The following is a 25,352-nucleotide window of genomic DNA, read 5'->3' on the forward strand; positions in this document are numbered from 1 at the left end:
CTTCATGCACCACTAGCTGGAGAGTGTGGGCGAAGCATCCCAAACTCGGTACATCCATCTCGTCCATGGCTTTCTTCATGTTGCTAGCGTTGTCGCGCAAAACAACATGAACGTTGGACTTGGGGATTTTCCACTTTACCAGCATCCCCTCAATTGCTTCGGCAATTAATGTGCCAGTGTCTTTTAAGGAGGTGTCACGTGATCAATTCTTCTTCGCCCCTCTAAAACAGCAGCTGCCGATGGCAGCACAGCGCAACTGTTTTAAGAGTGCCGAAGAAGAACCGTGTTAGAGCTAACAGAGCTAACCAGTAAATAGATTCCTATTTCTAATAAATTGCGTGGTATCGGATCGGTGCCTGGACTCCAGTACTCGCCGATACCGATGCCAGCATTTTTGGCAGTATCGGACGCATTTCCGATACTGGTATCGGAATCGGAACAACTCTACTATTTAGTAGGCAAAAAGCAGTAGGTGAAGAAAAAGTATGCATGAGATCTCAAAATGCACAAAAGAGTAGGCAAGATTTACCTGGATGAAGCAATATTTCTCACGAGATTCAGGTGTACGTTTACCTAAGGATCGTTCGAATATGCCTACTAGGCGAAATGGGTACATAAGAAGAGTAACCACAAAAGAGTAAGAGTAAATATCTCCAGATGCCTACTGCGTCCCACCCAGATTTCGAAGTACCGATCGAGGGATACTTTTATATCCCAGAAGCCCATCGGAGATCAATGCGTCCTCATCGAATGTGATGGAGAACAGCAACACCGCAACAAAATCCAGTGTGAAATGAACTCTCCTAGGAGTACATGTGAAACCACACTCAAGAGTGTGAAAGTGTTAAAATCATGAGTGTTAAATCAACACTGAAGCAGAGTTAAAGTTATTGAGGTAATTACGTAATTAATTGAGTGATGATTGATCATTATTGGAGACACCTGATGTTAATAAGCAGAATCACCAAAGACGAAAATCACAATTTTTATGTCACCATTACAGTGGTCAGCATTTGCTTTAGTTTGGCTCTTGATCCATACATTTATAAAGTTAGATTTTGTTTGGCTGTTATAACTACACTGTAAAAAGTTTTCACCAGATTCAACTTAAAAACTTAAGTTTAGCAGCTGCCTTAAGATTTTAAGTTAAATCAACTTAAGCCATTTACACTTACAAGTTATATCAACTCATTTTTATTGTAATAAGTTAAAATGACTTGTAGTTTTAAGCTGATTTAACTTAAAAACTTAAGGCAGCTGCTAAACTTAAATTTTTAAGTTGAATCTGGTGAAAACTTTTTACAGTGTAAGCTACAACAGACAGACATGCAAAATGACCATGTGCTATGGGTTATATTTTTACAAGATGATCATTTGACCTGAAGCACTGAGCTCATTTAGAGCATACACACAAAGAAAATCTATCTCTTTTTAGGTGTGTGTTGGTTATAACAGACCTGTGATTCTGAAGTATTTACAACTGAAAGGATTTCTTAAAAGTTGTTTGGATAATTACAAAAAAAGCTAGTTCTTTTGCTTTTTTGGTTGTCACCCTTGTTGAGATTTACAGCTTGATTCTTGATGTTTGTGTCTAAATGAAAAAAAACAACCAAAATTTTAGCTTTTTTTTTTATCAAACAACTTTTAATAAATATCTTTGATTGTATTGAAAATGTTATGCTTAAGAATCACAGGGCTGCTATGATCAACAATAAAGATCCAACTCAAGAAACCAGTCTTTAAATGAGTTTCAGACAGAGATCCTCCTCTTTGCTTGTCTGTTTGTTATAACCCAGTTATATTAGCCAAGCAAAATATTTAAAAAGGTAAGGGTTAAGAGTCGAACTAAAGCAAACGGTGAAATAAAAATTGTGATTTTCGTCTTTGGTTATTCTGCTCATTTACATCAGGTGTCTTCAATAATGATCAATCATCACTCAATTAATTACTTAATTACCTCAATAACTTTAACTCTGGTTCAGTGTTGATTTAACACTCAGATTTTAACACTTTCACACTCTTGAGTGTGGTCTCACATGTACTCCCAGGAGAGATCATTTCACACGAGGGGGTTTTCAAATGTGAGTAACGTTACACTGTTCCTCGTGTTAAAATCATGTAGAGTAAACTGTTAAATCATATTTGTGATTGTTCTGTAAAAACATGTTTTATTATGTATAGCAAACAGGGGTGATCCAGTAAACACACATATATCTCCAAAGTGAATGTACATAAACCACATACATCTTAAAGACGATAATGTCTATTTAATATGTGACAGGAAAAAATCGAAAAGAACTGCAGTGAGTCCATAATAGACATCTGGAACATCTGAGTGAGCGATGTGTGCTGTTACAGTAGAACTCACTGTTGTCCACACTGTTTACATTAGATGAATGGGATTTAAATAAACGCATGCACATAAAGTTACTAATCGTAAGTTTTTTATTTGTCCATTCGTATTGTTGATAAATTAGGAGATTTTTTGTTGGATAAAATGCTTCATCATGTAAATGCAGTATTGAGCACATGGATCACAGAGGTGACTTGAAACTCTCCTTAATGTTACAGGGACAGGGACGTGATGGACGGCAGAGACAGGTGAAGGTGGACACAGTGATCCGCTGCTTCATCAGAACAAAGCTGCAGAACTGGCACAGTTGTGTTCAGATGGCAGTAGTTATTAAAGGCTGTGAAAACACAATTGTCAGAACAATGACTTTGAATAAAGCTTTGTTTTATGTGTCTTTGGCTTGCATTTATTTAATTTCAAGGTTAATTTTATTTATTATTTTACTCATTCATGTTTCCTGTCGTTGTCAGTTAATAAAATATAGCACTAATTCATTACTTAACTGAGAATTGAGATGCATTCACATTGACTGCACAGTCATATGGCGTATTAAAAAAATACATGTAGCTCGTTTTACTAAAAATATAATTAATTAGTGGTTAGCATTTATCAGTATTATTGTTCACAAGCGTTTGTGTTGTCTAGCAATGCACTCTGAGGTAATCTTAATTTCTAAGTAATACTTGAATTTTTCGAGTGAAAAATCAACAGTCTTCTCCAAAGACCAGATCTTCCAGCAGCTGATTGTCGTCTCCTTTGTGCAAACATTGCAAACAAGGAGGGAAACGTATAGGTAGGGTTGTCACGATGCCGTTATGTGTTCTGTGCACCTGTCGCCTTTATTTTATTTTTATTATTACTGTAGTACATACAACCGCAGGAAAATGTAGTAGGCTATTTTATCAGTGAACAATCATAATGACAGAAAAACTATAGGTTTGCGTACATGAAATTATCTACACATGAAAAAAAAAGATTAAATATCTTTAAATGACCATAATAGTCACATAATCATAATGCATCAAAATTGCATGTGTTGTTTTTTTTTTGTTATTTATAAGCCTCTGGGATGAAACGAGAGAAATCCAACAAGAAAAAGAGGAAAACAAAGGAGATTTACTTTTTGCATTTGAAGAAACAATTTTGCACATAAAATAAATAAATTAAAAACATATTCAAGAGGTTACGATTTTAGGTTTTCGTAATAAAAAAATTACATCTTTAAGGATTAAACTGTGGGTTATAGCCTAAACACCTAAAACAATCATAAAGGCATCTGTTTCTTCTAGTTCTTTTTATCAACATCAAAATATACACAGATAAATTAATTAAACCTGTCGCTCATATCTTTTAAATTGTTGTTTTTGTTTTAACGTCGTAGATCGCATGATCATGTCATCATGACGGATGAAGTCCGGATCGCGTTCATACTCAACAAGATTTAGCTGTAGAGTAGGTACTCTTTTAGCGCTCATTAAGTACGTACTCATTAAGTATGCGATTTCGAATGCAGCCTACTCTTATTTTTGCATCCTCGTTTCCTTTCCTTGCTTCCTTTCCTCGCGTCTTAGCTCCACCCCCTGAGGATACGAGGGAAGGATTTAAGGAAAGGAAATGAGGACGGAGGAATCAAAGGAGGAACATTGGAATATTCTTGACCACTCAAGAGTCACTTCAAAGCATCATCAGCTGAGCTAAAGGGATCTGCCCAAATGCAGGGGCGCCGCTCACAATTTTGGGCCCTATGACAAAACATGAGGTTGGACCCCCCCTACCACACCAAAGCAGATCTCTGGAGGCCCCTAAAGGGCATGGGCCCTTAGAATCGTCCTAACTTGAAAACTTGGTGGTACATCTGAATGAACAAAAAGTGTCGTCTCTCTCAGCAGCCGTCGTACTCGCTGATGAGTTTTGACTCACCGAACGGTGTTTCCTCCCATGGGGAGGTTTGATAAAGTAACTGTCCATGGTGCTGAAATGCAGGTTATGTCTACATTAATCCGGATAGAGTTTTCATTTTAAAACGTTCTCCATCCACTTCATTTAACATCTTTTTAATCTTATCAGCAGTTAATAAAAAACATTTTTATTAATACTTTATGTCACACAAGTGAGTAAACCCCTCACATTTCAGTAAACATTTTAGTATATCTTCTCAAGGGACAATACTATAGAAATGAAACTTGGATATATTACGTAGTCAACGTGTAGCTAGTATAGCAGTATAGATTTACTATCCTCTGAAAATAACTCAACATACAGCCATTATTGTCAAAAAAGCTGGCATCAAAAGAAAGTACACCCTAAGTGATAACAACACTTAACCATGCAAAGCCACATGTCATATTTATCATGATTATATTTTTGTCTGCTTAACAGGACCATGCAAAGTTGTGTATCTTGTAGAGCAGTTCAAATTAGATGCTTTAAGTACAATTAACTCAAACTGACCACTGGATGTTCAACATGGCATTTCATGGCAAAGAACTCTCTGAGGATTTGAGAATTAGGATTGTTTCTCTCCACAAAGATGGCCAAAGGCTATTAGAGTTTCAGTAACACACTTAAACCGAGTTACACTACAGTCAGGGTCAGACAGAGGTTTTCCAAGATGGGTTGATCAACGAAGTTTAGCACTCGTTCTGTGCGTCAGGTGCAGATCCTGGCTTCAAAAAACAGAAACAGAGTGCTGCCAGCATTGCTTCAGTAGTTGCAGAAGTAGAAGATCAGCGTCTCTGTGCTCAGAACATACGCCACACACTGAAACAAGTCAGTTTGCATAGGCATCCTCCCAGAAGGAAGCCTCATCTGAAGCTGGCTCACAAGAAACCCGCAAACAGTTTGCTGAAGACAACCAACCCATAAGCATGAATTACTGGAACTGTGTGCTGTGGTCTGATGAGAATATAAGATAAACGTGTTTGGCTCAGATGGTGTCCAGCATGTGTGGCGAGGACCAAGAGAATTGTGTCTTGTCTACAGTCAAGCATCATGGTCTGGCGCTGCATGAGTGCTGCTGGTTCTGGTTCATTGAGGGAAACATGGACTCCATTATGTACTGTACATTCGGAAGCAGAACATGATGCCTTCTCTCCAGAGACTAGACCAAACGGCGGTTTTCCAACATGATAACGATCCCAAACACACCACCAACACTGTAATCCCGAATAAGTTGACAAAACTTGAGGTAATCAGTTACATCGATTTTTTTGAGTTATGAAATTTCCAATTTTAAGTATGCAGAAACATCTACTTTTGAGTTTGTTGTACTCATGCAAAATAATTTCTTCTTACTTAAAATACCCAAGTTACCCTGCTTATCCATTTTGATAACATTTAACTTAATTTGTTTAATTTCTCCCAATTTTAAATACTTAGTCACCCAGCTCTAAACCTGGATAAGTTGAATTTACTTAAAAAAAACATGAGGAAACTGTTTGACCTATAAAATTAAGTAATGTGAACTTTTAAAAAATCAGTTCATTTAACTTAAAATGTTTTGTAATATCAATTTGCAGTTAGTATACTGTAGCTACTCACTGACTCCCAGAGTGCATTGCGGCATGAATAAATTATGCAATTGCTTTGCTTGAATTGTTACCATTGTTGTGATTCATGTGCTGAATGTTAAAGCCTGTGTGTGACCTGAACATATAGTTGCAAATATTGAAAGTGTAAAACTGTATCAACCCGGTTAATAGTTTCTCATAGTGTTTCGATAGAACAATAAAATAGTAAAGGATCATTGGTAAACATGTTAAAATACAGTTATTATATATAAATGTAATATATTTAAAGATTTAATAAGAAAATACATCATTTTCTATAAGCAATCTACTTTCTATTTTCTTCTCTTGAAATCACATAACTCTGATTTCATGATGCATTTCTGCATCAACAGAAGAATAGTAATAACAAAAGAAAATTCCAAGTCCCCAACCAAAGGGAACACTTATCTCTATAATGGTAAGTTTAATTTTTTTTTTTTTTTTAAATCAACATCAATTTATGAAGTCAGCTCCATGTTCTCTTAAATATTTCAGTTGTATTGGACGTTCAACATTCAAGATGACTTTGGGAAACTAGTGAAAGAAAGATAACTGCAGACATGGACAAAATGAGTGAAATGGCATTAAGCCCCACCTCAAAAAAGTTCAGCTTACTTGAAAGGTTTAATTTTTACAAACTCATAAATAAGAAAAAAGTTCTGAATACTCATAAAGGTTGTCAGATGACAATATATCGACTTTGGACAAGTTCACTAACGGTGTACTGACTTTTGTGTCAATAATGGCTGTATGTTGAGTAAATCTATACTGCGATATGAGCCGCACATTGACTACTCTAAAATATATCCATGTTTCATTTCTTTAATATTGTCCCTTGAGAAGATATACTAAAATGGTTTCTGAAATGTGATGGGTGTACTCACTTTTGTGACATACTGTATACTACAAGTAGAGAAAAATCTCGACAAGCATGAGCTGCAGCTCGACTCCCGGTGGGTTTATCAATCTGGCAACAGCGTGTTTTATGCAAATGTGTCGAATTATTGATATTATAAACCGAGGTGTAAAATACTTGAGTAATTTTACTTGATTACTGTACTTAAGTACACTGTGTAAAAAAAAAAAAAAAAAAAAAAAAAGTTGTTTCAACTCAAAATAATTTGTTACCCCGCTAACTTAAAAGTTTTAGTTTAGTCAACTAAAATATTCCAGTTGTCACTTAAATTAACATTTAGTAACTTAACATTTCAAGTCGACTGAACTAAGAAATTTAAGTCAGCGAGGTAACAAACTATTTTAAGCTGAAACAACTTTTTGAAACAATTTTTTTTTACAGTGTATTGTTTTGGGGGATTTGTACTTTACTCAAGTACAATTTCACTAGTTCGCTTTTGCATATAATAAACAGCGTAAAGTTAAGCGTGTTTGGCATGCTGTCCGGGAGAGGGCTCCGAGCTCGGTAGTCATTCCCGAGCCCGGGGCACTCCCCCTGCCCAGGGAGAGGGGTCCGAGCTCGGCCTTTGGCCCGAACCCAATAGCGCTCCCCCCCTGGCTGGAGGTGAGGAGAAAATAAACAGGGGGGGTGGGAGGGATGCTGGAATCAGAGATAGCTGAAGGTAGGACTGCTTGGTTATTTAAAGGGACTGTAGTAATGGGATAGGGAGAGTGATTGGATAGGGAGTGATTGCTGATGATGAATTGGCCGTGTTAATTATCTGCGCGAGCTCCTCCTGAAATTTGTTAATGAAACATCACTTCACTAGTTCGCTTTTGCATATAATAAACAGCGTAAAGTTAAGCGTGTTTGGCATGCTGTCCGGGAGAGGGCTCCGAGCTCGGTAGTCATTCCCGAGCCCGGGGCACTCCCCCTGCCCAGGGAGAGGGGTCCGAGCTCGGCCTTTGGCCCGAACCCAATAGCGCTCCCCCAAAGTGCAAAATAACTGCAGGACAGCAGCCAGGTGGCCCCCCAAAAAGCTTAACTTGAGCTGGAGGGATGCTGGACGATTAGCGGCGGGGAAGCGCGGGAGGAGCTGCTGCGGGCACTGCTAGGGAAGGAAAAGCAAAGAGAACCTTATGTGGGGTGGCAATTAGGGGGAATGAAGAATGGCGTTTTCTTGGGGGTGGGTACTGCTGTGGCGTAGGGGAAACATGCTAGGTGCTCTAGGATGTGTGGGCTTTGCTGCGCTAAAGGGGACTGAGCGGTGGCTGCCGCGTGAAAGGGGGAATAAGCGGGGCGCTCTAGACAGAGCGGGCATTGTTGCGGCATGGGGAAATAAGCAGGGCGTTCTAGTGTGAGCGGGCATTGCTGCGTGAAAGGGGGAATAAGCGGGGTGCTCTAGTCAGAGCAGGCATTGTTGCGGCATGGGGAAATAAGCGGGGCGCTCTGGTCAGAGCGGGCATTGCTGCAGCGTGGGAAAGTAAGCAGGGGCTGCGGCGAGAGCGGTCATTGCGGTGCGTGCGGGCACTGCTGTGGCATGGGGGAATAAGCGGGGCGCTCTTAGCAAGAGCGGGCATTGCTGCGGCATGGGGGAATAAGCGGGGCGCTCTAGCGAGAGCGGGCAATGCAGCGGCGTGGGGAAACGAGCAGGGGCTATGGTGAGAGCGGGCATTGCAGTGCGTAAAGGGAATGAGCGGGGCGTTCTAGAATGAGCAGGCGTTGCTGCGGCATGGGGGGAGCGAGCGGGGTGGCTTTAGCATGAGCGGGCGTTGCTGTTCTGTAAGGGGAATAAGCGGGGGCTTGAACAGGAGCCATGCGATGTTGAGCGTGACGGGAAAAGCGGGGCGAGCACTGCTGTGCGTCAGGGGGGCTCCAGCGGGGGCGCGCATTGCTGCGTGTATAGGGGATAAGCGGGGGCTTGAACAGGAGCCATGCGATGTTGAGCGTGACGGGAAAAGCGGGGCGAGCACTGCTGTGCGTAAGGGGGGCTCCAGCGGGGGCGCGCATTGCTGCGTGTATAGGGGATAAGCGGGGACTTGAACAGGAGCCATGCGATGTTGAGCGTGATGGGAAAAGCGGGGCGAGCACTGCTGTGCGTAAGGGGGGCTCCAGCGGGGGCGTGCATTGCTGCGCATATAGGGGGATAAGCGGGGGCTTGAACAGGAGCCATGCGATGTTGAGCGTGACGGGAAAAGCGGGGCGAGCACTGCTGTGCGTAAGGGGGGCTCCAGCGGGGGCGTGCATTGCTGCGCGTATAGGGGATAAGCGGGGGCTTGAACAGGAGCCATGCGATGTTGAGCGTGACGGGAAAAGCGGGGCGAGCACTGTTGTGCGTAAGGGGGGCTCCAGCGGGGGCGCGCATTGCTGCACGTAGGGGAATAAGCTGGGGTTTTAACGAAGGCAGGATGTCCCAAGGAAAAGGGACACCGAGGGGGTGGTTGAAGCGGCTAGAGATGGCGTGGACGGGGGTGGGCTGGCGGTAGAACGGGTTGGCCGATTAGGGTTTGGTGTGTTTCCCTGATAAAAGAGCGATCTGCTCGAATGTAGCTCTTGAAAGCTTCAGATGACCAGCGGCCGAGCGCTTGGATCTGCTGTTGGGAGAGAACTTTTTGGGCGGCTGTAGTTGCTGCGCCTATGCGAAATGAATGGCTGGAGAAGTTGTCTGCTGGGGTACCAGAGAGAAGCAAGACAGACTTCAGGTGCTTTTGGAACCAGAAGCGTGTGGCAGGGCAGTTGGCATCATCAGTAAAGAGGGGGTCAGAGGGGAGGGAGGATTGGGATTTCCTGTGGCAAAGGAAGGCTAGGAGGGTTTGGAATGGTTGGAGGGGAGTTTGGAGGTTAAAAATATAAATGAAATGGCCCTTCTTTATTTGGTCTGTCTTGCTTTGTTTAATAAAGTAAGAGATGGTATCGCCGTCTAGCACGGTTAGGTCGGAGATGGTGGGGTGAATGGCTGGGTTAAAACTGGATGTAATGGCGAGCTCAGAGCATCTGAGGAAACCGAAAAAGCCAGGATGAACATGGCGTCCAGTGTGTGGGCAGTGTGGATGGAATGGTAGCCTTTGTGGAGGGAGGAGATGCATTTGGTCAAAATATTTAAAGTGATAGGTTGTCTGGGGTCTGGGCGGTTGGGCTGGGTTTTTTGGATGCCTTTGATGAGAAGGGAGGTCTGGGAATTAGTTATATGAGGGGAAGGCGAGCCGTGACACAGTTTATGAAAAAACTGAATACCGCTAAGGTATGCTTTGATGGAGCTAGCTTGGAGGTTTTTATGGGAATTGAGGTGGGAGATAAATGAGGTGACAGTGAGCAGGGATAAAACGGGGAAAGGTAAGCTGTAGGCGGCGTGGAAAGTTTTAAAGCATTTCCACGCTGTGAGGTAGGATTGGAGAGTCCTGAGGGAGACTGCTTGGAGAATGGAGTCGATGGATGCTTCGAGAAGAGGCCTTAGGGGGAGGGTTATGGGAATATCAGTTCTGAATAAGGAGGGACTGGGGTTGGGAGCGGGTCCGCTCTGGAGCCGGCGATCTGAATTTCTGAAAAACAAAACGAGAGAGAGAGTCAGCGATTTGATTCTTTGACCCGGGGATGTGTTTTGCAGTTATGATAAATTGGTCACGAGCTGAAATCCAAATCAAACATCTGAGCAAAGGCATGAGTACGGGGGAGTGGGAACGGCCTTTGTTAATGCAGTGCACGGTAGCTGCGTTGTCGTATTGGACGACGATGCTGGTGGCGGACCATTCTTTGCCCCATAGGGAAGCTGCGGCCACTAATGGGTAAAGCTCAAATAGTGCTGAGGATGATAGCTGGAGGGGTAAATTTGCCAACTCTGGGGGCCAGGTAGAAGCGAACCAGCGGCCCCGGAGGAAACCTCCAAAGCCGACGGAGAGGGCGGCGTCGGTATATAATTCGATATCAATTGGGGAAGAAACCAAATTGCTGTAAAAGAACGATAGCTGTTCCACTGTTTAAGGAAGGAAATCCATAAGCTGAGCTCCTTGCGGCAAGAATCAGTTATGGAAATGCGGTCCTCAAGGGTGTGGGCGGAGGAGGAGAGGGAGAGGAGATGGGAGATAAAGGGGCGGCCTTGTGGGATGATGCGCATCGCGGTATTTAGATGACCCAGAATGGATAGCAGCTCCATGGACGGCGAAATAGAATTCGTTTTTCCAGCAAATGCCAAATAAGTGCCAGAAATCTGGGTGGATGGGCGTAACTTTGAAAGCAGAAGTAATATTGACTTTGGCCAACCAAGCGCCGCGACCTGCTTTAATCAAGGTAGTGGCTTGGTCGACGTCGTGATAGTGAAGAGAAAACTCTTCAAGTGGAATGAGGCTGTTAATGCTAAGGAATGGGGAATTATGCGGAGATAAAAGATCAATTATGAGGCGTTTTTGCCTGAGAATTTTCTGGTGGCAACACCGATGGGGCTGACTCGATAGATGCTAAAGGGAGGAACAGAAAAGGGGCCTATCATGAAATTTGAGTCTATTTCTTTTTAATTAGGCCGTCCACTATTTCGGGTTCGGTGAGAGCGGAGTGGAGATTTGGGCAGATGAGGTTTTGGGAGGGGAGGCTCAGGACGCCGGGGTGGAATCCATGTGTGAGACCTGCTAGTATCTGGGTCCTGATGGAGTTGGAAACTGGGGGAGGTTCCTGCGCTAAAGCGTTTGGCGGGGCTGGAAGGGGTGTGGCTGAGGCCAATGAGAAGGGAGGACGGGCCTGAGGAGGAGGGAAAGTGGCTACCGGGACCGGTAGTGGCGGTAAACCTGAGCTGCGGCCGTCTCCTGGGACGGAAAAGAAGGGGGGAAAGAGAGGGGGAATGGCGTGCGTCGGAGCCTGCGAGGATAGAGACATGCTCGCGTTGGGGACGGCTCCTGGGGCGGAGGAAACAGAAGGGAAGAGAGGGGGAATGGGGAGCGCCGGTGCTTGTGGCATGAGCGGGGGAATGCTCGTGCTATGAGCGGAAGGCGGTGCTGCGGGCCATGAGAATGGGAGAGAAAGGAGGGGCAAGGGTTGCGGACGGGAATCGGCTGCTGGAGTGGGCGAGCTCGTGCTGCTGCGGCGGCTTGTGGAGGCGATGGCCGGCTCTCTGACAGCATGAGCGGCGGGCTCCCGCTTCGAGGATCGAGCGGGATGGGCGTGGCTGGAGACTGCGGTGTCCGGGGCGTGGCCCAAGCTCGGTGACGGCCTTCTGCTGCGTCCTGACGTGGAGTAGGGGGCTCTGCATAAGCGTAAGCTGGCGTCTCGGAGCAGTGTTGTTTTTTGACAACCATCTTAGATTTAGTCTTTATGGACTAAAATGCTTGTTAGATTTAGTCCAATTTTAGTCGACGAAAGCCAAAAAGGTTTTAGTCTAAAAAGGGGAAAAAGTCTTTTAACAAATTAATGTAGGTCAGTAAGTATTTTGCTGTTGGGTAGTGTCACTTGTAAGTTCTGAAAATAGCAGATCTAGTTCAACACAATGTGAGCTTCCGGATCGACTATTTTCACCAATAATTGCAATAAGGAATGTTTTAAAACATAAAAGACAAACAAGGATGGAATGCTAAAACGGCTTGCCATGCTAGTATGGCAAAGAGTATTTAATGCTAAAACGGCTTGCCATAGCGGCATCAAAACGTTTAAGGTTTTGATTGGCATGCACGATAAGCAGAAATGTCATGCATTTTAAACGTCTGACGGACCACCCGTCTCATCAACGAAAACTCACGCACGTCTCGTCATGTTTTAGTCATCAACGAGCCATTTTTATCTCGTCATCGGCTCGTTATCCTCATGAAAAGTGGCGTCAACGAAATGATTTCGCCATCGTTGACTAAAACTAAAACAACACTGCTCGGAGTGCGAGCAGCAGCGGTGCGTGAGGGCCTGCGGCTCCGTGATGCAGCGGCGGGCTCGATTAGTGGATCCTGTGGAGCGCTGGTGGCCTGAGCGGCGACCTGGATGAAGGCCGGATGAGCTGCAGGTTTGTCTGTATCAGAGGAATAATCCTCGGAGGACGAGTGAATCTCGGACATGTTGCGGCGATTGGGAGTGCCAATGCTGGAATCAGAGATAGCTGAAGGTAGGACTGCTTGGTTATTTAAAGGGACTGTAGTAATGGGATAGGGAGAGTGATTGGATAGGGAGTGATTGCTGATGATGAATTGGCCGTGTTAATTATCTGCGCGAGCTCCTCCTGAAATTTGTTAATGAAACATCACTTAAACTGACTACTTGTACTTTTACTTGATTACATTTCTGAAGAAAAAAAACAGTACTTTTTACTCCTTACAATTTTATTTCATCTTAAAAAGTACATTACATTTTTATTTTATCTTATGCACATTAAATATGGTAAAAGAAAGAGAATTAATCAAATTAGTCACAAATAATTATCAATATTTGCTGAAAAAAAAAAAGTTTTCACCAGTTTCAACTTAAAAACTTAAGTTTAGCAGCTGCCTTAAGATTGCAAGTTAAATCAACTTAAGTCATTTAAACTTACAAGTTATATCAACTCATTTTGATTGTAATAAGTTAAAATGACTTGTAGTTTTGAGCTGATTTAACTTAAAAACTTAAGGCAGCTGCTAAACTTAGGTTTTTAAGTTGAATCTGGTGAAAACTTTTTACAGTGTAAATGCCCCAAATAAACAATTAAAAGATGAAATTAACCTTTCAGACAGTGACGTTGAATAGACGCCACAATGACCTTTCAAAGCGTTAATGTTGTTTGTTTAATTCTACGACTCTTCTCATTAATTGAACACATTCTTGTATTCTGTCTGGAATATGTTTTATGTCTCTGCATCACATCTTGCTCTTTAAAGGGATAGTTCACCCAAAAATGAAAATTCTCTCATCATTTACTGAACCTCTGTCATCCCTGTTTATGACTTTCTTTCTGCAGATGAACACAAGCAAATTTACTGTAAAAGGAGAACATACAACATTTTCAGTCTTTCAAACAGGCATTTATTTATTTAAATTAAACCTAGATGGATTTATATTAATAGTTGACATTTATTAACTAATCCTTAAACCATTGAGTTCCTTAAATGATCCTTGAGCTACTAAAATGGCTCTGTCAAGAGGCAGTGAGTGATTTTCTCTCTTTCTTTAGTTGTTTGATGAGCATTAAGGTTACAGAGATTTATTAGGCTGCTGTCACTTTAAGAGCGACTGCACAGATCCAGTATATTGACACTGAATATTCACCTTCACTTAAACACGGCCGTTTATGTTTTGCATTGATGAAAATCATTTATGAAGTGAAATACAGTGTGGATTCAGTTTACCAATTATCCTTAAAGGGGTCATCAGATGCCCGTTTTCCCATTTTCAATAAAAAAAATTCTGATATCTCTTGAGATCTGAAATATCAAGCAGTTTGTCAAAAATGTCACCAAAATTACAAAATGTCCTTTTTGAATCTAATGCTGAGATGAGATGGTTTTCTTTTTTTGATTTGGCCAGGCTACGTTTTGATTTTAGGTCAGACTTATTTTGGTTTATTTGGTTTATGTTTTGGTTTATGCAGGAAGCTGTAAACTGTATTATGTATTATTGTGGGGTTTTCCCTGCTTTTTTTCTTTGCTTTTTTCTTCATAGTCATGATGCAAGCGCCAAACTCGGCCTGCTCTGAAACCAAAAGCCTAGAGTTTCTCTTCTCTGCTTAACTTTGAAGTCAACTCAGAGTTCAAGTTTCAACTCAGAGTTGGTTATACCTTTTCTTTTTTCTATTTAAACTGCATTATAAAACATTGTGAATATAACAGCCACCACCAAACCATGAAACAAAACACATATAGTCTTCACTTCTCACTTCCTCGTTGCAATCACTCTAAATAGATAGAAAGACTCTTAAGAGGGTTATATAAACCACAAGCTCTTCTGCAAACTCATGCTGATGAAGTCTGTTTCTGCATGATTGAATAGTTATGATCAATATAGACAGTGTTTTCTGTTTAAAGTTCACAAATTGTAAACAATGTTCCCTCTTATGTATCATAATCTATATGTTAAACAACACACATTACAAAGCACTGTTTATTCACTCTACACTGCTGTTTACGTCATTCCTGCTTTAAAAGGATGAACATGTATTTAATCATGAATATAAATATATTGCTCATCCATGAGCTCACGAGGATGGTTGTTGTCTAGTTATATCAGATCAAAAGCTGATGAATATCATTCGCTTAATGTTATTAAAAGAGTGACTTATAAAGGGTGAAAACTGATAAGACACAGGTGATGGGGATAACGCTAATGAGGGCTAAACCAAATTACACAGATCAACAGGGGGAGACAACGGGAGAAACCAATGACAAAACAGACGTGAATGTAACAAGTCATTTATATATCCATTTCATTGATTAGTCATTTATATTATGTTATATTATTATTTTTCCATTGTCGTTTAGTCTTGTGACTGTGTGGTTTCATGGCCTGTTTGTCCTCATAATAAGAGATATGAGAGAATGTTTATGAACCTCAAGGTTCATGGGATGCTGTTTTGAAGCAGTTTGATATAACAATACTTGTTGGATTTGTGCTCTTCAGACGAAGTCTGATCATTGAGACTATTCAATAAACTCTGCTCCTTTTTACCATCATAACTTCGTCTCCTGCTTCTGCTCTTTACTTTTAATACTTTTTCCTCAGTCAACGTTTTGTGTAATCATCAGGATGGAATAACATTTTGGCGTACTTCTTGGCTGACAAAAGACTGTTAATAGTGTTTTGGGTATTTTGGGTACCAGATAAGACCTCCTGTTAACCCGTCTGTTACCCTAAAATCCGCTAACACCTTTTTTCCACTGGGGTCAATTTGACCCTAGCAATTTAAAACCTCCAGAATATGTTTTTTTTTTTTTTTTTTTTGCTAAAAGGTTAGTGTCAGGTAATTGATGTCTTTGTTGACTACTTAATGGAAACTTGATGTGTGATGTTGCTGTTCTGGACTCTTAAAGACACCACTGAACTGAATAGTATGTTTAAAACAGTTTTATCATTAACTGAATGATTTTATTTCTAGAATGTAATGGTGTGCAGTAATTTTTTCTTATTACAGTATAAGTGAAATTACCTGAAATTACATTTAATGAAAAAGGCATATTAGTATAAGATCTATTTGAATTTAAGAGAATAAGAAAAATCAACCAACACTTCTCCATTGTGACTGGTGGAGTGTCAATATATCAGTGATGGCAGAATTTAAAAACTCAGTCCACCAGATCAGAGGAAGTGAACGCCCACAGGAAGGGTGGATATAGACAGATTCATGAGTGTATAAGGAAGAGGAAGACTGACAGAAAGAGAAAATGTCTGATAAGTGTCATCTGTGTCTGCTGGGACTGATCTTTCTCTCTTCACTTCTCACAGGTAAACGCATCTCTACATGCTCTTTAAACTCCTGTCAAAGAGTTCAGTTTCTATCTACAATACAATAAAGTTTCATTCAATATAATAATAATAATTAGGGGTGTGATGAGACACTTATCTCACGAGATGAGACACAAGATTGGGTTCACGAGAACAAGATGAGACAAGTTTTTTTTTTTTTTACTTTTTTAAAGAAATCCTCAATGATGAAAACGTAACATAAACATAACATTACTGGTGTGCATTTTAAAACAAAAAAAGGCACTGATATATTTTTAAGATCAGTCAGTGCAAATTTATTTCAGTTGAAACAGCTCAGATTTACATTTTAGTCTAGGACTAGGCTTAAGCCCTGTCTGTGAAACCGGGGGTATGTGTTTATACCCAAACTGTAAGTTTTTATCCCAGTATTTATGTTATTTAAATGTCTGTGACAAAGAAATAATGATGATTAAAAAAGACTGTTTCTTTCTGAAACAGCAGCAGTAAGAATAAGATTTTAATGTCTTCACTAACTTTCACATCGTTAGCGTCAGTGGAGCATGTGAAACAGTTGTAATAGACACAGCTGAATCATTGTCATTCATGAATAAGATCGCGTAGGTGTTTGAATAGAGATGGTGATATTTTAACTATTAGTCGTGCAGCTCTGATGTAAACAGTGTAAAATGTTTTGCCATGATATCGTCAGATCTAGCGGGACACATCAGATCTCATCACACTCCTAATAATAACAAAAAACTAGCTTGCTCTATTCTTTTTCTGTTCTATCCATTTTATTTATTTAATATATAATTAAATAAAAACCTCACTATACTGCATTAAGCTAATCTGAGACTTGTCATAGCACTTACATAGCATTGCTCTTTTGTTGATTTTGATTGCTCCCATTGTCCTCATTTGTAAGTCGCTTTGGATAAAAGTGTCTGCTAAATGTAAATGTAATATATTGTGTTTCAGGTACCAGTGGATTGGATGAGACTGATGTGTTCATCAGTTCTGGTGAAAATGTCCATCTGCCCTGTAATAATGCTCTTCCTGACTGCAAATCAACTGTATGGATCTACAGAAGAATCCGAAATGTATCAGGAGTTGAACTGATTAGTTTAGGGATAAAGAAGAAAGACACAAAGAGTCATGAAAGACTGAGCCTGGGGTCTGACTGCTCTCTGAACATCAAGAACGTCAAAAAAGAAGATTATGGATATTACAGCTGCCAACAATGGACAGAAGTGAATGGACAATACCAAAAACAAGCAAATGATGCACGTGTTTATCTGCATGTTCTTCATGGTGATTTTATGATTATTTGGTCAATTTAAAACAAGCTAATTCTTTATTTAACCTCATATGATGATTGGAAAGTGTGTTGTGTGTTATTTTGTGTTTCAGTCTCTTCATCATCCTCACAGACTGAGATCAGTCCAGGCAGCTCTGTGTCTCTCTCCTGTCAGTTGTATTCATCATATGGAGTCTCTTATGAAGATTCAGGTCGTTCTGAGGGAATTGATCTGTTCTGGGTGAATCAGGCTGGTGTTAAACTGCCAATATCAGTCTCCAGATATCAGATATCAGCTCCAGGACACTGTATCATCAGTCTGACTACAACACTCCTGAATGAAGATGACAACAGAGAGTGGAGATGCAATGTAACTCACAGAGATCAACTCCAGACCTCAGCCACATATACTGTCAAGATTTCAGGTGAGAAAACAATATCATGAATTGGCAATGGAGGAGTCTCTGATTAAAATTTGTAACTCATAACTCATAATAGCTTTATTAATCTGAGGATAAATCTTTGTGAAAAAGAAAGCATGTAATACTCAAAATAGTTTGCGTACATGAGTGTACATTACTACATTAATTTTGTATAAGCACAACAGTATAAGCAGAAAAGACTTTAGATAAACTAACATTTGTGATATATATATGTATATATTTTTTTTTGATATATAATGCTAAAGAGTGTTGAACTTTCTTCTCCTTGTTCTACTGCACAGACGTGATTTTTTTTTTCCCTTCAGCCTCAGGCTTATTCATTTCAGTTTTGTGTGTGTGTGTGTGTGTGTGTGTGTGTGTGAAAAGACTTTTGCTAGAAAATGTAACTTAAAAAATAAAATAAAATAAAAATAAGTAAACCCTGCCCAGATTTAAAAAAAAGGTAACACTTTATTTTGATAGTCCACTTTAGACATTCTACCAACAGTAAGTAACTGTGGACCTAAATGTCAACTAGCAGTCATTAGAGTATTAGTAGACGGTCTGCTTAATATCTACTAAAACTTTATTTTGATAGCTCTATAATATACAACATATTGACTATAAGAAACTTTGAAAGTATATGTCAACTTAGTCTACTAACCCTAAACCTAACCTAGCAGTGTACTCTGAGAGTTAACAGACATGTAGTTGCAAATTATTCAAAATATGTTGACATGTAGTTGCAAAGTTACTTATAGTTAGTTGAATGTCTAAAGTGGACTATCAAAATAAAGTGCAAAAAAACACAAAAGTAACGTAACACATTACTAAGTAACATATATAAATGTGATAGTTATGTCATGCTGGCCTGATGAAAACTTTTAAAGCGGTTGTTGCAATTTGCCCCATGCCCTTCATTGGGCTGAACTTGTGTCATTGTTAACTGGAAAAAAAAAAAAAAAACTTTCATGGTGTGCAGCAGAAAAAAAAAGAGGAACTGGAATGTGAATGTGTGTGAATTCACAGCTCTCAAACTCTACAATTGCTTTAATGAATACAGTATTGTGCCTGTTAAGGTGTAGAATAGCTATCAGTCATCTCAGTAATACAACTACACAATTGCTGCCTTCAAATGAAGTATAGCATTAATGTTTCTCTGCTCAATCATATTGCATTGGTGGACCAAGTTGAGTAACCAGCTTGCATCAGTTGCTTTTATAGTGTGCACATGCACTCATAGATATTTTATGTTAACTCAAAAATTTTAGTGTAGTTTTTGTGGGACAGCACAGTAGCAACAGCGTTTGTAATGAGCACGGATATTTTGCATTTTCTTCAGGAGTAGTTCTCGGTGCCGCCAACTTGCATTTATTTGGTAAATATGTTTTATTTAATCTGTAAATTTGTTTCTTTGCTGTAAATCATTTTGTTTAATGCAAAGCACATTAAAGAGACGTGATGTCAGTCACCTAAAGGAGACAGATTGGCCTTTTCACTATGATTAAATATTACATTTTTACTTCTAAAATACTTGTTGAAGGAGTTTAAATGTAAAAATGTTGAATACATGTTTAAACTGTAATATGTGTCGTATTAAGAATTGCATTTAACAACAACAACAAAAAAGAAAGAACTGTCAAAACAATGAAATGTCCAAATGAATAAAAAAACTAGGAATTAGGAAATTAGGAAAACCTAATTAACCTAAATAATAATTATGAATAAATAACGGTTGTCGTAATGATTTGTTCTGATCCTGGCGAGACCGCTCCTGCACTGCCAAAGGTATAATCAGGAATAGGGGACTATGATGCATCTGAGGTTGAGAGGGACATTTATTTACCATATTTGCATTTTTTTAAATTATCTAATCAATCTCAGCATGTTTTAATAATAGCCTACTCAAACTGAAACTACCCAGCCAGCAATGACATGTGGGGCCTAGATGAGGGCTTCATGGCCGGTAAATGTGGGCCCCATTATGGGCTTGCACCCGGGATCCATATTGGGGCCAGCCGTGGAAGCCCAGACATACTAAAAGTGGGACCTGTAGGGGTACTGCATGGGTCTTAATTGGGCAATTCATGTCAGACCAATTTGAGCCCCACCTGCCCAAAGAGGTTTAAAGTGGGTTTGCACCCGGGATCCACATGGGGGCCAGCCGTGGATGCCCAGATCCGTTTTAAGTAGGATCTGTAAGGGTCTTATATGGGTCTTAACCTGGCAATACATGTCAGACCCATTTTGGCCCCACCTGCATAAAGGGGTTTAAAGTGGGTTTGCACCAGGGATCCACATGGGGGCCAGCCATGGAGGCCCAGGTGGGTTTTCAGGTGGGATCTGTAAGGGACTTATGTGGGTCTTAACTGGGTAAATTATGTCAGACCCATTTGGACCCCACCTGCCTAAATGGGTTTAAAGTGGGCTTGCTCCAGGATTCAACCGTGAATGCCCATATGGGCTTAAAGTGGGCTCTGTAAGGATCTTATGTTGGTCCTAACTGGGCAATTCATGCAAGGCCTATCTAAGCCCAGCCATGGCAAATGGTTTAAGGAAACAATCTAAGAAAAATTAAAAATGAAGAATGAATATAAGTACAAGATAAATACAAGACACTTGATGCTTTGAACTGCAAGAAATATATTAAATTGAACAATTTTTTTCTCTCGATAAGCTTGAAAAAAAAAAAGAGTTCCATTCGGTTTAATGGCATTGTTTATGTTCAGTGTCGCCACAATGGCCGACTTCTGGATTTATGAAATAATGTGAAAACACTCCATTGTATGGCCTGAATTGCTATTCTCCAACTTTAAGTGCTTCCTTTATCATGGAAAATCTGAAAAGAAGAGTGTGATGCTAAGATGTTATGTTTATTTGTTCATTGTGTTTAACCTAAACTCATAAAAATGATCACAGGTCCAGCAGAAACTGAAGTCTGTAGGACTACTGGATCATATTTAAGAGGTACGACACATTTATACATGCATTAATAAAATAGCCAATCTGCTGTGCTTTTTCTAGAATTTTTCAATGTTTTATTATTATTATTATTATTATTATTATTATTAATCCTTATTGTGTCTATTATCTGTACACACATCTTTTCTCTAGAGATTTTGATTGTTCTCAAGACTGCAGTGTTTGCTGCTCCTACTGTGATTCTTCTTCAGATCATCTGTGCAAGAAGAGCTGGTGAGTTTTTGAGCGTCTCACAATCTGATGATTCACAATCTGATCTCATGAGAGCTCAGTAAATGCTTTTGTTGAATTATTTTGCAGGGAGGAAGGACTCACAGCACAGAGAGGAAATATAAATACAGTATTAGAATTCAACACTCTTGTACTAATTACAGCCAGATTACAGCAAGATTTATCTTCATCTCAATGATATAAAGGACATTTGCTCTTTATAGTGTACTGAATGTTTTCAATGTAATATTAAATACAGTGGTCAACAGAGCAAGACAAATAGCTTTAATAACCATTAATGATTATTATAATGTAAATACATGGTAATTTTCTAACTTTGATTCATCTAATTAGCTTTTTTCCACTGCATTTCAATGCAGAAACCAATTCTCATATGAAAATATTTGAATAATTGTCTTTTCTACCGGCATCATTTTTTAACATGTTTTCTTCTAGATGTGCCATATGCTGAAATAAAAATTTGTAAATTTCTTTTTTTTTGTCTTCAATTATGTGCTGAATACTTATTTCAGTCTATTTTACAGTTTTCTTCATCTCGTTTACTTTAAGTTGGATCTGAATCAATCTCAGCTTGTTTTTCTCCACCTTTCCAGTCTGATATTCTCCAGTCTCTTCGTCTCAGTAGTGCTGAGCAAAAGTTTCCACTGAAACTGAACCAGGGTTGAAGTCTTTATCCAGTCAGACATTCTGTATGTTTGTGGGATTCTGGCGCCCCCTGGAGAAACTCTTTAGTGTGACTCTCCAGACTTTCTCAGGCAGAGACATTATTAGATGACCAAATCAGTTGTTAAAGGAGAAGTCCGGTGTGATATTGACCTAAAGTGTGTTGAATCATTATACCGAGTGTGAACGTACCTTGCATATCTCATCTCGGTTTGTGTCCTGCTGTCCGAAATCTGGGGTCAGTTAGCCGATGCTAACAACAGGTTGTCAATACGAGTAAACAGGGCATCAGAGTAGCCATGTAAATAAATCACTGTTTTATGCCATTTACGAGGCACAAAGTAGCTCCACACTTCATTGGTAGACTTCCAAGGGCCCTGACATTTAAAACGAGACATTGAGAACTTAGAAAAAGCATCGGTAGTTTATTTACAAGAAGATTTATACAGACAGTACCTGCAATAAACTTACCGGCCGCCCCCATCTTGAATTTAGTCACGATAAGTCGAGTGACAAGCAGGAAGGAAACTAAACTACTACTTCATAAAACGGTCAATATCACACTGGACTTCCCTTTAAATGAAGTTATTACGTTTTTTGCGAGCCAGCACTGTACCAATTCTCAAATATTTAGGTTTACAGTTTGTTCTGAACCTCTGAAGTTATTCCTCAAACCACGAAACTCCACAGACTCCCCTCAGACTTGGTTTTGTAAGATTATTTCTGCCTTTTTAGGAAAACCGACAGAACATAGTTTGATGTATATTGATAAAAAATATGAAATGTTCAATATGCAACCAAACTGTGATTTTATTATATATATATATATATAATTTTTTTTTTTTTTTTTTTTTTTTTTTTTTAATAGTACATAAGTCTAAGGTGAGATCACATTGAGCTTGGAATATCTAGTTAATCTACCACATACAGTAATATAAACTGTCTTTGGCTGATACTGAGAAAAAAAAAAAAAAAAAAAAAAAAGCCGGTGAGTTTTTAGAGTTTCTTCTGTTACATAACAACAGAAGGAAATATCCAAAACATCTGACTAATGATGCTTCTTAAAGCAAAGTTCGGGAGGAGCACGTCAGATACTTAGCCTAATTAACACAGCTGGAACTCACTCAAGCCAATCTACATCATGCATAAATACAGCCGACTCACCTCTACCCATTTGACGGATTATCAGCATTCGGTTTGCACCTTTTGCCATGACATCACAGATCTTTCCCAGGATTTACAGGATTCATCGCGGTCTCTGCTTGACCAGCCACGCACGCTCTCACCAAAGCCCTTAAAATGTAATCTCGCCCCCACCGGCGTCACTTCCAAACTTCTTCCCCGGCATCCTCTTGTCATCCGGCCGGGCCAACAATTCCTCCGATCGGAAAGTGGATCGTTTTTAATGCCTGAGGCAAACGCTGATCAATTCCGACGCACCGTCCTCGCGGAGGATAAACAAAGCGAATCCGTACGATCTTAGTTATTCGTTTCCCTTCAATCAGCCAACCTCACTCTTAAATCCACTCCAGCAGGGCAGCCAATATTTCCAGCAAACTCGCAAAGCCCCGTACTCCCCTCGTTCGATACCACCACCGCCCCGCATTAGACCCGGCTCGTGCACTGGGTCTCACCGGCAGGCCTTCAACGAGCCTGGGCCGCGCCCCAGAGCTCATCGCACCAAAGCCACTCACTGCCCGCTTTGGCTCAACCATTTAACGTGGCTCTCCCGGCCACAGCATCGAATGCAGCTCTCGTAGCAGACACAGCCTGAAGACGTCTCCGCTAGAGACACAGGTCATGTTGCAAATAAATTTTAGAAACAGTTGCAAAGGTAGGTCATTTTTTGCTAAAGGCTTTTAAACGATGTTGTGACATAAAATGATGTCAATGTAATTTTTGTACCTAGGATTGAAGAAACTCCGTAAAACACAACAAATTACTCAGTTTCTGAATTAATATTATTTTTATTTTTAATTTTAAATTACACATTTCACTCATAATCTGAGTGATAATCTAACACTTATTACTTTGCATGGTTAAGAGGAAAATGTCTTTTTAGCATCTTATTTCAAAGCATGCCTGAAGTTGCTAAATTTTTTACAATTATAGGATATTTCACTAAATATAAGGGCTGGGTATTGTCACCAATTTGGCGATTCGATTCTTATTTTTATGGTTTCGATTCGTTTTGATATCTATTTCATTTACAATGTTAGTTTTGCAGACATGTGATCCATATTTTGATATAAATGTTGGTAACTGAAACTCCCCTACTTAAGTTTATTACTGAAATACACATCTACATTAATAATAGGGTGCACACAGTTGTTATTTTAAACGACTTTTATTTTAAATGAACACTGTAACAAGAAGTCATAAATATGTGCATCCATTGTACACCATGTAAACAAACTGCAAAATGCACATTACTGTAAAAAATAAAAAAATAAAAAATAAATAAATAAAAAAAATAAAAAAGACTGTAAATGTGCAACAGTGAAATCTATTAAGAACTTCAAACATATTTAAGAAATAAAACATTTTTTCTAAATTCAAAACACTCAAAACAGGCCCATCATAAAGCCTTTGTCTGCTTATACAAAACATTCTAACTGTCCATAAAACTAACAGTTCTTAATTACAGCCTAATCATTTTTCTGCAAAAGAAGCAGCTGATCAACATGTTCTGATCTGATCTAAGGCAGCTCCTTTGCGCTGTGATTAGATCACCAGCGGTTGAGAAAACTCTCTCAGCAGGAACACTAGTGACACCTTCAGGACGAGAGGTGAATATTCATATCCTCTTACGTGAAGCACGTGCATTAAGAATAGATTCGGGGATTTCCCGAATGGATATAGTTGCATTCAACTGAAGATCGATTAAAATCGGAGAATCAATATTTTTTACCCAGCCCTACTAAATATGTTGCTATGTGCTTTGGAAAAGACGTCGCTAAGGTAATCTGAGAAGTTGCAAAATCTGGTAACAATTTGTCCAATTGGTAACACTACCATACTGCAACATACAATCTACCCGCCCCACCTTCCCACAGCACGCAGTTTTAAATGTGTTTTTATTCTAAGTTCACAAAGCTTGAACTTAAGAATGCAGCAATTTCTCGTGCAAGATCGTGCTTCCAGTCTTATCCATTCACATATGAATGTAAGTCTATGGAATGACGCGGCCTCCAGCTCCTGTAGCAAACACTACTGTGATGCTGCCTCTGCTAGCAATGCAGGCTACACGGGTTCTTCCAGACTCCCATCCCGTGGCCCACAGATCAAGCCAGCGTGAGGCTGCCTCTGCTTGCAACACAGGCCCACAAATCTCAGCCTTTTTCCTGCAACTACTAATAACCCCTTTTTCTTTTCAGTGGCCTCCAACTCCTGTAGCAGACCGTAGAGCACCAATGAGCTGACGATTGTTTTTACATGTCACCGTGCAATTTCATTTTCGTTTGACTAAATCACATTCAATTGAAATTACCACTTAATCTTTAATATTTGGCCATTTCTTTACAACAGACATGTTGGAATTGCAAATCCTTGGATACGGACATCAAAGCTGGCACTCTTCCGAATTTATCATTACATTCAG

General features: G+C 40.0%; 2 protein-coding genes and 1 long non-coding RNA gene across 3 annotated transcripts in view; all 3 read left to right on the plus strand.

Annotated features, from left to right (window-relative positions):
* The window catches only part of LOC141331880 (uncharacterized), a 347,739-nt gene that overhangs the window by 312,481 nt on the left and 9,906 nt on the right, over nucleotides 1-25,352 (plus strand). The gene's annotated exons all lie outside the window — the stretch shown is intronic.
* Nucleotides 16,114-17,898, plus strand: LOC141341577 (uncharacterized). Its single transcript, XM_073846417.1, has 3 exons — nucleotides 16,114-16,174; nucleotides 17,135-17,467; nucleotides 17,567-17,898. The coding sequence occupies exons 1-3, from the start codon at nucleotides 16,114-16,116 to the stop codon at nucleotides 17,896-17,898; spliced, it is 726 nt and encodes a 241-aa protein (XP_073702518.1).
* LOC141328301 (uncharacterized) lies at nucleotides 20,729-21,489 on the plus strand. The gene is made up of 3 exons (XR_012355178.1): nucleotides 20,729-20,842; nucleotides 20,990-21,070; nucleotides 21,158-21,489. It is a non-coding gene; the product is annotated as an uncharacterized lncRNA (long non-coding RNA).

Source organism: Garra rufa, chromosome 1, assembly GCF_049309525.1.
Source record: "Garra rufa chromosome 1, GarRuf1.0, whole genome shotgun sequence".
Lineage (NCBI taxonomy): Eukaryota > Metazoa > Chordata > Actinopteri > Cypriniformes > Cyprinidae > Garra > Garra rufa.